Below are 11,847 nucleotides of genomic sequence, written 5' to 3'. Positions count from 1 at the left end.
TAAATTTAAAGGAATGATTTCTAACATTAGAGACTGAATGAGAAGAGGAACATATGCAGTTTTTCATAGAGGTGGACAGGAGCAGAGGCTGAAGGTGAAACAAAAGGAGAATCCTTGATTATATGGAAATTGATATAAAATTAGAATGGTTAATTTATCTGTGCTAAAAGCATCCATCTCCTATCCCCCACCCCCCATTAAAGAAAAACAACATAACTAGCTGTATACTTACTTAACAACCACTTCTGTATCTATTTCTTCTATCTGCGATACCGTATTAATCACACACTGTCAAATTTAAAGGGGAAAAACAACAACAAAAAAAGATCTTAGCTTCTTTCTAACTGCTGCTGTGTTTCATAGCATGCACAGTAATCCTCATATTAAATAAGAAAAAAAAAAAAACAAAGCAAAGGCATATTTGTATCATTTGATAACTTTTTTTCCTCTAAGGAATAAAACCAAACCAAGACATCCCCCCCAGACAGCTGGCTGCAAAATACCAGGGGGCTCTGTTCCTAGATTTCTTCATGCTTACTGCTACGCTGCAGCCTTTCCTCAAAGGACTCTGAGATACCACTTTCAGCCAGTGCATATGGAACTGGCCAGCTTCTTCGGGTCTCCAGAATAATGGATTTTTGCTCCAAATGCATCTTTTGTCTTACAGTCATTTGTTCACCCATCTCATTTCACACAACTCTCTGTTGTGCCCATGGTATAGACTGACTCCATTTAGACTGCAGCAGGGTTTTTCCTGCAGGCATCAGTCAATAACCTGATGAAAGGAGTCAGCAGCACATGGACTCATCTTGCCTTCAAATGAACAGAGCCCGAGTGGTGACTGACTGTTGGCAGCCATCTCAAGCTACATGGATTTTTACTTGCATTTTGAATAATGGTGCTCAGTACAGAAGCTTCTTAAAAACACACTTTGCTCTTGAACTAAGCAGTGCTCAGTGCTTACAAACCTCTGCTCTTCCACCTGTCTGCCAACAAGGAGCTACTGAAGTACTAACCAGAACAGGCCAGCAATGCGCTTTAACAGCAAATACATTTGGGACACAGGAGTGAAATGGCTTCTTCTGTTAAGGAGAAATATCTTTGTAAGTTCAGAGTAGATGATCTGCAGAGGTTCTCCTCCCAACACCTATCATCCTGTGACAACAGGACTCTGATCGTGTCCATTTTCCTTATTTAACAGGAAGTTACACTGAAAATTGGAAATCCCTTCCAGTACTTGAAGGGAGCATATAAACAAGAGAGGGAACAACTATTTACATGGGCTGACAGTGATAGGACAAGGGGGAATGGTTTTATAAACTGAGACAGGGGAGGTTTAGGTTAGATATTAGGAGAAAGTTTTTCACACAGAGGGTGGTGATGCACTGGAACAGGTTGTCCAAGGAGGTTGTGGATGCCCCATCCCTGGAGGCATTCAAGGCCAGGCTGGATGTGGCTCTGGGCAGCCTGGTCTGGTGGCTGGCGACCCTGCACACAGCAGGGGGTTGGAACCAGATGATCACTATGGTCCTTTTCAACCCGGGCCATTCTATAATTCTATGATGAAATTGATTAAACTTGGGTCTATCATTGAGCAGAGGTGTCACCTGAGAAATCACAACATAAAGGACAAATATTTCTAGAAGATTGGGAAAAATAATTTATGACCGCAAGCAAGCTAGAAAACAGTGTTACTTGTCTGTTATCTGACTAAGCAGAACTCAAAGGAAAAAAATCTCCTTGTGACTTTTTATATAGGTAACTGAAAAAACAATGGAGACTGATGCACAGATAACAGCTTTATCCTGGTCTTACTCATTCATGCACGCTGTGCTTTTAGGTCTAGGCCCAGAACAGCTATGTACAGAAGGGGCAGGCCCTTATTTTGGGGGCTTATGACAAACTATACCATTTGGGAAAGCTGTGTGCTAAAAGATAAAACATACAAAGCTAAAGTCAGTGGATTCAGAACAGTGGTAATCACACAGAGAAAGCTGTGTTCTTCTGCCATTCTCGGGCAGCCTACTCCTTGCAGAAAGTCTTCCCTGCAAACAGACCTGTGTGCTTCAGGAGGCCCTTAGTAGTTGTAGGCTCCCTAAACACGAGACCATCAGCCAGCAAAAAACTTCAGAGCAGTTCTTACCCACTTCAACAGACAAAAACATTTTTAAGAGGTCGAGGCAACCTTGTCAGATAAGTCAAAAACTTTGGGCTTACCTGTTTTATTATGTTCTTTGCAGTAATAATCATTTCATCTCCATATATTTCATAAAAATTTAGCTTCCTTTGCTTTAAAAGTCCAAATACTAGTGACACAAGTCTCTCCTGTCAAGAAAGAGAAATACACTAAAAATATCAAGGGGAGGACAAGAAACTGTGCAGTAACAAGATGGAGTTCATGAATCAAACACAGAGGACAGAATTTACACCAGTCCAGTGCCTCGAGACTAACGCCATGACTGAGCAGTACTAAGCTTCCTGTGGTAATGCCAGCTAAAGGAGCCCCTTCCTCCCAGCCTCTTTCATTCCTGTTCCTCAGCTGTGCTCATCCAATTGTGCTTACAAACATTTCCTAAGCTTAACATTTCCTTGCCCAGAGCAAGAATGGCACTGAAGACAACTGCACCAGCATAAGTGAGAAGTGACACGCTGCTGCATGGAGGTGGGAAAAAATGGTAGGGCAGAAATGGGAGTATTTCAACACGACTGCCATTCACCATGTCACAAAATCCACCCGTTATACAGGACTAAACAGTTCACAGGAGCTAGAAATTACTGCAGAACAGTGCAAGCACTCCAAAGCCATTACAATAGCTTCATTTTCAAGATCTTCAAAGGAATACACCCTGCAAATGAAGCATGCATTCAGGGCAGTCATATGCTTGATATAAGCACCCATGAGTGCACAGGGAGACAGAAGAACAGCACAACCCTCACCACAAAAGTGAATTTTTATGGCCAAGCAGCTATAAAGGTTCATGTTCTTTTCCACCTGTGTGCTGAAGTTCATCAAGTGCCCAAAAACTTAATATGCATTTAAAAGAGCAGCAACCATATTTAAAAAATAAAGTAGTACTGGATCATGTTTCCATAAGGTTAGTTACAATTATTTAATTAGACCAAGTACAGAAAGGTGTGGGGGGAATTTAGATGAGAAATTACATAAAATCTCAATGTTGCTACTGAATCAATTAGTCGGTGCTAATTAAGGATGTTGCAGATGCAGACATAGTCGTCAGACAGTTTATTTCAATAAGAGACATACCTCTTCTAGAATTTGGCAATCATCTTCTAGGGGTCTATTTAAATCATTGCGAGCGTAAGTTGAGAACTCTGCAATCATCATTTTATCTATCAGCTTTTCCAGTTCACAGAGCTGTGAGCCAAGGTGCCTAAGGAAAACAGCCATTGAGATGTAAGCTAAATAATCAACCTGAAAATTAATCATTAGTTCACAGTTGAAGAAAATAACCACGCAGCAGGTAATTTCCATGCAATCATCAATGCTAGCTTAATGGGAGGCGTGAGTCGTTTGGTTCTTAGAGCAGCTGTAACCATGCATTTTTCAGAGGCAACATCATCTTGCAGTAAAAACATACAGACCTGAATACTAATGGCAGATTAAAAATGGAAACCAGACTTCTTTGGAAGGTGCTGAGTACCCTCTCTTCCCAGTGAAGTGAAGCAGAACCAAGAATATTCCATGTTTGCCTGTACCTAGTGCATCAGGTTCTTCCATTTCAAGTATTCAAACATCTGATACGGTCACAGGAGATTTACTCCACATGGCCGAGATACAGGGATAGCTTTACATGACAGAGTGGCTGTCAGAGAACACAGATGAATTTTCAAATTTGCCACTTTTATATCACTCTAACTTAATTTTTTTTCCCTCCATATATTATAGACTTCAAACCACATTTTGCAGACTGTTTGCATACAAAGCCACAAGGCAGCTCCTCACATCAGAAATGTTGAGGTTTGAGCAGCTAGAGAGACTTGCAGTAAAATTCAAAGTTGGAATCTCAAAGGTGCAAACTCTCGTGCCTTTCCAGGTTCCACTGACAGCTACAGTCAGCAAGTATCTGTAGAAACCAGGCTGCTTAAAATAAACATTTTTTCCAATGAGAATGAAGAGAAGCTGCAGTGTTTTAGATAAACCCAGCTACAATGCAGGGAATTCCTGACTTTAAAGAGGCAGGTTGAAGCTGCATTGCTCACTGATGTTACTTTACTGCTGGCTTTTAGGTAAGCACAAAGATGCTCTTCGGTAAATTATTTGTGTAACTGTGATTAATGCCATTAAAACCCAATGGCATAACCTCAGAGGTATGGAAACATTCGACAAGAGTTGGACAGTTACAGCTGGACTACAATTTGTGGACAACAGGCCGGCCATGAGTCAGCAGTGTGCCCTTGTGGCCAAGAAGGCCAATGGTATCCTGGGGTGCATTAAAGAGTGTGGTCAGCGGGGTGAGGGAGGTGATTCCCTCCCCTCTGCTCTGCCCTGAGGTCACATCTGGAATACTGTGTCCACTTCTGGGCTCCACAGCTCAAAAAAGACAGGAGTGCAGCAGAGGGCCACAAAAATGATACAGGGCCTGGAACATCTCCTGTATGAAGAAAGGTTGAGAGACCTGAGGCTGTTCAGCCTGGGGAAAAGAAGACTGAGAGGGGATCTGACTAATGCTTAGTCATACCTAAAGGGAGGAAGGAGCCATATGGATGAGGCCAGGCCCTTCTCACTGGTGTGCAGAGATAGGACAAAGAGAAATGACCTAAAACTTGAACATAGGAAGTTCCGTACAAACGTGAAAGAACTTGCTCATGGTGAGGTGAAGGAACAAGCTGCCCAGAGAGGTTGTGGAGTCTCCTCTGGAAATACTCAAGACCTAGCTGGATGCCTACCTGTGCAACCTATCGTAGGGAACTGCTTTAGCAATATGACTCAGTTTATAGATATCCACCTTTTCACTGCACGTTACTTCTCTAGCTGTGCAATACACAGAGGTCACCGTAAGACGTGGAAGCAACCATGCTGAGGCTGTTAAATACAGCACAGCATCTCTGGTGGGGGTGAGTAGTGAAGTTACTTACCTTCCTGAATAGTTACCAGCCAAGGCAAAGGGGACATTTCCCACTCACATCACTACTTTTTAAATTTTTTTTTTTTTTTTTTTTTTTTAAAACCTCTACCAAACAACCAAGTAGGCACTGTTCACAGAAATCCCTTTTTTACAGGCCTGCAAATACGTTCCACACCTGACTACGATTTCAAAACGACAGCACAGTCTTGGAGCACCACGTATACTCTCTGCTGACACTGCACATAACACAGGTTGCTCAATTGCAAAACAAAATGAATTCTGATCGAGGTTACAGGTTAGCAGAAGTACACTCAGTATCAGCAATGTAAGTACAAACATGACTCAACTGGATTCATTAGCCTTTAAAAAATAGTTTTGTTTTGCTTTTTTTGCCAGATTATTTTTTCTGAGTTCTCTTCTACTTAAAATTTGGTTCTTTTTCTGAACCAGCCAGAATGACTGCTACAGGAGGTGCTTGTCAGCACAGAATATCCATGGTACAGTTGTGGAGCAATAACCACGTTTTTATTACAAAACTAGAAACCTGGGTTGCAGGAACCATGCGACCTCAAAACCAAATTAAACAGTAACTCAGCTAAGCAGACAGCTCCCCAGCTTGCCAATACAAGTCTTAGAGCCTATTTAACATACTCCTGCCAACACCACAGTGGTTGCTCTGCACGTGACACTTTTGCAGCATACACAGCAGTCACGGTTGCTAACTTTGCATCCACTAAAAGGATTCTGATGTACTGCTACTCCTGCACATCACAGGTGACCCTGCCCAGTGCGGCACTACCTCCCACGTGAGCTGTAAATACCCAAACGCAGGTGAAAAAGCTATAGCAACAGAAATTCAAGCCTCAGCTTTTCACTGCTTCTTCCCATCCCAGCTCTAGCAGCTCACAGAACTGGATTTCTCAGCAGGATGAAGCAAGAGGGAGCACCCTCTGGCCACTCTTGGGAGCTTTTCCCAAGAGCAGACGCTGCTGAACATATCCTATCTAACAAGTTGTCTTCTGACCACTTTTTAAGCCATGGGGTTTGATAGCTTTGCACTGGCTTTTGCTCGCAAAGCTCCTTCCAGCACAAGGGCAGGCTGGAGGTTAGGACCTACTCAGCACATGGTACTTGAACATTCCTACCAGCATGTGTCAAGGTCTGTCAGTCAAGACAGGGATGAAGAATGGAGCTGTGCAGTAAGAGTTGGGGTGCTGTGTGTGTTAGGACTGCAGATCACAGCTTGGAAACCATCTCTCAGCTGTGAGCTACAAACCCTGCAAAATGAAGGTTCAGTAGCTGCTTGGGTGCTCATTCCTGCACTCCTAAACCACCTGGAGAACACCTGGAGACAAGAAAGGAGTATAAAGCATCTCAGTACTAAAAATATACCAGAACAAAATGCATCCAGCACATGCATTAGTCATGCTACCTATGCTATACTCAAATTTTATACTGTGTCTTTTGAGAATAAGGAAACATGGGTATATCTTCCCCCTTCAGCCAGCAGAATACACACTACACATTCAAGCTCTGCTCACATCTTAGTCAAATCCTTGATGGTTACCTACCGGAAACTGTGAATGCCTTGAAGTTCCTGCTGCAACACCTCCTGCGTTGTTGCTATCAAGTCCAAAGCTCCAACAAACTCAGAAGTAGACAGTAGCAACTGTACTGTGGGCTGCGTTTGGTGTACAGTAGCCATTAGCTTCAGTTTATTGTATGCTTTTATACAATTATTTCTGGTGAGCGACAGTCTTAAAACTCGAAGAGAGCCTTCACACATTACTTTATCAATTTTGGAGATTTTCTCTCTAAGTAATTTTACAGCCTGGGAGGTTTTCCTGAGGTAGTCCTGTAACTCATGCTGAGAGGTCATTGCATGAAAAAATGCTTCAGAGCGTAGAGAAATCTGATGAGCAATATTGACTTCCACAATGTCCAGATAATGGCTCAGCTGGAAAGAGGATGGAAGGAGAAATCAAAAGGCACAGTTACAGCACGACATGTTCATCACCATGCAAAATTATACATTGAGAGTACTGCTAAAATGTTTTATTGCATCATGGAAATTTTGCTAGCCATCAAAAATGCTACAGTATTCCATTAAACCCTCTGTCAGAGTAGCAAGAAAATAATCACCCGGTACAGCTTGTTCACTTCGTTCTAAATAAGCTCAAAATCACTTTGGGAAGGCTGACCCGATGCAAACCCCGCTTGAAAACGACAAGGCAAATAGTTTTTAAGTACCCAAGCTTTTGTACTGCATGGTCTGCACGCTGGCACCATTACAACACAGCCATTAACCTTGAGATGGCTCTCAGTACTAGCGTGCAAGTAAGAACAGCATACGTGTGCAAATATGCTATGTACTGAGAGGCATTTCAGTTGATAAAGATGCAGCACGACTGTGCTTGATGGAATTATTTTGGAATGGCTCTGTTCGGATAATAGATTGTAGCATCATCTTTGCAGAAAAATCCTCAGGAGATCTCTGGCTGCAGTTGCTTTTTGACAACCAGTTTGAGCTGCTGTTAAAGTTACTTGATGTGCACTGGTACTATGGGATTCCTAGAGACAAAATAGGCCTACATGTTTGGAACCTGACATTCAAAATCTTCACGTTGAACAAATGCAAATTCATTATGCTACCAGACCAATGGGTTGGCCTTATTATCTGAGCTCTAAAAGCTCTGTGTTCTGGCTCATGCTGAATATGCAAACTTAAAGGACTGAGGTATTAGAATGCTCATCTGAATGCTAATACTCAAATGACCTGGTTTCTAAGAGGTGCCAAGCACTCGAACCTCATGCTGGATTCCAAAAAGCCTATCCAGAGATGGAAAAAAGAAAGTCAGTTACACAGTTACTTTCATCCTGCATATTTTTAACAGTGGGGATTTATGTAGTATGCAAACATCTTTTTTGTAATATATCTAAAGCAAAAACATCTTCCACCAATCAGCTGTGGAGACACACCTAGCCCATAGGAGAAGCTGAGATGGACTGTGACAAAAGGATCAGGGAAAGGGTTATTATGATAATTTATATATATGATCTTTATATATATGATCTTTGCAACCAGATGCCCAAGGCCCCTTCACTATGCCAAGTGTTCCAGAACAAACAGAATAAAAATGGCAACACCTGCCTCAAAAATCTCACAGTCCCTACGTAGGGCAAGAAATAGAATGAGATAAGACAGACTAAATTTTCAGAGGGAAACCATTCAAGTACATAAGCAGTAAGAGCCTAAGTATGTGTGTTTATAGCAGGTTTTTCCAAAACCTGTTGAAAAATAGCACTGGGATCTAAAGTGAAAATTAGTGCACCAGGATAACTATCTACCTATCTGGCTGATGCAAGCAAACTTGATGCAGTTCAGAGCCTTTAAAAAGCAAAAACAAGAAGTGCGGGCCCAGTCCAGTAGAATGAAGCAGTGTAATATGGTTTCATGCATGTGGTTTGGAAGGCAACAGGACTTTTCATGCTAGTTAGGTATTTTTAATTATTCCTCTAAGAAAGCATGACTCACAGCTATCTACAGCCTCATCTCCACTCTGCTGCAACAGGGGCTCCGGGTCTCCTTCACTCCAAGTGCTGCTGAGCATCCATCCTGCTGCTGCCAGCCCCGCACCCAGACACTCCCCAAGTTTCAAGCTTGTGCCAGACACAGCTTTTCCATCTTTGCACAGCAATTGCCACGAGAAACTACAAAGTAGCAATCCCAGAGGCAACCTTTAGTATCGTGGACATGCAAGGAAGGAGCAAGCTACCTTGTAGCAGAGCCTGCCTGGTTCCTCTAGTCATGGAGGGAAGGGAGGAAGAATAACTCCTCGAGATTTGCAAACATCTCCCAAAGGATTTTGTATTATTTCTTTCCTAAGGCGCCTCTCTCTCTCTCTCTTTTTTTTTTTTTTTTTTTTTTTTTTAAATCTTAACTCCCAGAAGCTTTAGTAAATTAAACAGGAAGGAAAATCAAAGTTACAGCAGAATCCAAAATTATATTCATTTCCTATAGCTATTTATTTTCTACTCTGACTACATAACCCTAATGTCAAAAAAGCGTAAGACAGGACTTATGCTTCTGAGTGAAGCAGCTCTGCTTTCCTGCTCTCCAACACACCAAAGTCCTTTGTGAAATGCAAAAATGGATCAGTACAGATGACCTGATAACAAAAGGTAAGAGAAAACTCCTGACGTATAAAAGATCTGGATTTTGGATTTCTTTTAACATAGAAACCTTGAACCTGAAGTTTTCTTGAGATGCAAGAAAGCAGTTGTCTTCTATTGTATTCTAAAGCCTCTGTTGTTGCCTTCTCATGAAACTGCTCTTACTCCTTAACACCTCCTTGTCTCTGAAGTTGTCAGCGCATACCTGCTTCCTAAGTTTTAGCAATCAAAGAGCCAATTAATATGCTATATGCAGATTTTTTGCCAAGTTTTTACAGATACACTTATTTAGAAGGGAAAAGAGCCCTCCTCAAGTAAGATGCTTCCTGCATTGTTTACTAATAATCTGTAACATTTCAATATTTGAAGAGAGCATATAAACAGGAGGGGGAATGACTGCTTACAAGGGTAGATAGTGATAGGATGAGGGGGAATGGTTTTAAACTGAGACAGGGGAGGTTTAGGTTAGATATTAGGAGGAAGTTTTTCACCCAGAGGGTGGTGAAGCACTGGAACAGGCTGCCCAAGGAGGCTGTGGATGCCCCATCCCTGGAGGCATTCAAGGCCAGGCTGGATGTGGCTCTGGGCAGCCTGGTCTGCTGGTTGGCGACCCTGCACACAGCAGGGGGTTGAAACTAGATAATCACTGTGGTCCTTTTCAACCCAGGCCATTCTATGATTCTATGATAAAACTTAAGTTACAAAAGTCCACAACCCTAACATCTCAACAACAAACACAGGACAGCAGCAGTGGACTGGACTGCTAATTGTTTCTTCATAGTGACAACTAGGGTGAATAACACCACATCGTATCAGATCCTTACCTTTTCTTGAAGTAACTTGGAGGAAGCTGCATCACGATTTCCTTTTCCACCAGCAGTACTAAAATGAGACCATGGTAAAACGGCATTAAACGTTAAGGAATCTTCCAAGGCAAAATCTGGTTTCATAAAAATCTGAAACAGAGAAATGGAAGAAATAAATGCATCTCTCTTATCCGTATGTACTCCTTGCCAGTTTAACAGACATCCTGATTCACAAAAATAACAGTGATTTTATTTGTTCATTTTTCAAAAGTCAAATTTTCTTCTATCAACTCAGACAAATTAGTTCTAGACCTTATAACTGATTTACTTCCTACTTTAAAAGTTTGCATGATCTGACAAAGCATCATCTTCCTAGAATCCGAAGGGAGCTCCAAAACGACCTGTGTTATCAAGCACCCAAGATGATCTAAACATCCTGAGCATGAAAGCATAGGTAACACTAAATTGCACGTGTATCCCTAAAGGAGCAGTGCAAATACTCCTCAGTAGCAGAGGCATCTTACTGCTGATATATTCATTCCTGGAGCCTTGATTTCTAGCTAGAAGATGCAGCCAGCTGCTCATGTATACCAAGTGCTGCTTGGGAAGGAACAGAGCCTGAAACCCGTCTCCTTTAGCACAGTACAACAAATGTACTGGTCACTGGAAGGCTTGGTCGTGTTATTTTCACTTGACAAAACTACTACAGAGCTGGGGCATCCCCTGGACAGCACTATCCCTTTCTCTGCTTATGAAGTGTAATTTTAATAGATTCAATACAGGCTATAACATCCCACTATACTCAAACATTTTTGCTTATGGGACTTCAAACAATGCAGTGATTGCTGTTCAGCTGCATTCATAATCAGCACAGAGATGCTTTACTTGAGGATTCAAGGAGTGAAATCTACTGCTAATTTGTACACACTATGTTGTATCCAATCTTCTGCCAAGCACTTCGGTTTCACTTTCCTCCTGAAACACAGGATGGCTAATTTTGCCTAGCTCTAACATTTTAACCATTTAAAGGTTTTTAAAAATGGCATGTGTATCCTAAGATCACGGGAATCTACTTCAGGATTAAGATCACAGGAAACAAAACAAAGACAATAAACAAAACAAACAGATTGTTCTTAATTTTGGTAAATTCTAAGCTCTAGAGATCCTCTCACTTCAATTAACTTGGACAAGTCTTCCACGTACAAGAGAGTACATTCATGTATTCAAGACTCTATATGAGAAATTCTTATAAAAGCTTAGTGTTCAGAGAAACCATACCTTAGGTACTTGTTCCAGATCTGTCCGGGATTTATCTAAAATTAAGCAAAACACAAGTAGTCACTCACGAGCAAAGCACTGAAAACAATTCCTTGAACACTATTAAATACTACAAGGAATTTTTCAGAACAAAAATGCCACACTCCTCACGGCGAGAAGACAGATGATAGGGCCAGAAATTGAAACACTAGAGGCTCTGGCTGAATGTGAAAACATTTTTCACCAGGACAGTCAAGCAGTCCAGAGGCACCGCACACTCTCCATCCTTGAAGGTTTTAAAGGCCTGACTGGGTAAAGCCCTGAGCAGCCTGGTCTGCCCACACAGCTGAAGTTGCGTTAAGACAGCATTTGCACCAGTGCACCTTCTAACCTGATTTATTCTGGCTCTTTCAAGCATTCTGCTGTGCTTTGCAGCTTAGGTCTTGTGGTTAGTGTTCAGAGGTGCTCCTACTTGGCTGCTTTGGCAGTGAAAACATTAGTAGGATAAAGCAGTCTACTTTAGG

At 41.8% G+C, this 11,847-nt stretch overlaps 1 protein-coding gene across 2 annotated transcripts in view; it reads right to left on the bottom strand.

Annotated features, from left to right (window-relative positions):
• Positions 1–11,847, bottom strand: part of VPS54 (VPS54 subunit of GARP complex) — a 44,485-nt gene that overhangs the window by 19,086 nt on the left and 13,552 nt on the right. For both annotated transcript variants that reach the window (XM_085218790.1, XM_085218792.1), the window contains exons 6-11: positions 11,345–11,379; positions 10,085–10,216; positions 6,659–7,044; positions 3,266–3,392; positions 2,218–2,325; positions 233–288 (exon numbers count right to left, since the gene is read on the bottom strand). In XM_085218790.1, coding sequence (XP_085074916.1) covers positions 233–288; positions 2,218–2,325; positions 3,266–3,392; positions 6,659–7,044; positions 10,085–10,216; positions 11,345–11,379 — 844 coding nt within the window. The remainder of the gene's footprint in view (positions 1–232; positions 289–2,217; positions 2,326–3,265; positions 3,393–6,658; positions 7,045–10,084; positions 10,217–11,344; positions 11,380–11,847) is intronic.

The sequence above is a fragment of the Meleagris gallopavo genome, chromosome 2 (genome assembly GCF_905368555.1).
Source record: "Meleagris gallopavo chromosome 2, MGAL_WU_HG_1.1, whole genome shotgun sequence".
Lineage (NCBI taxonomy): Eukaryota > Metazoa > Chordata > Aves > Galliformes > Phasianidae > Meleagris > Meleagris gallopavo.
This window is presented reverse-complemented; position numbering and strand designations above follow the sequence as displayed.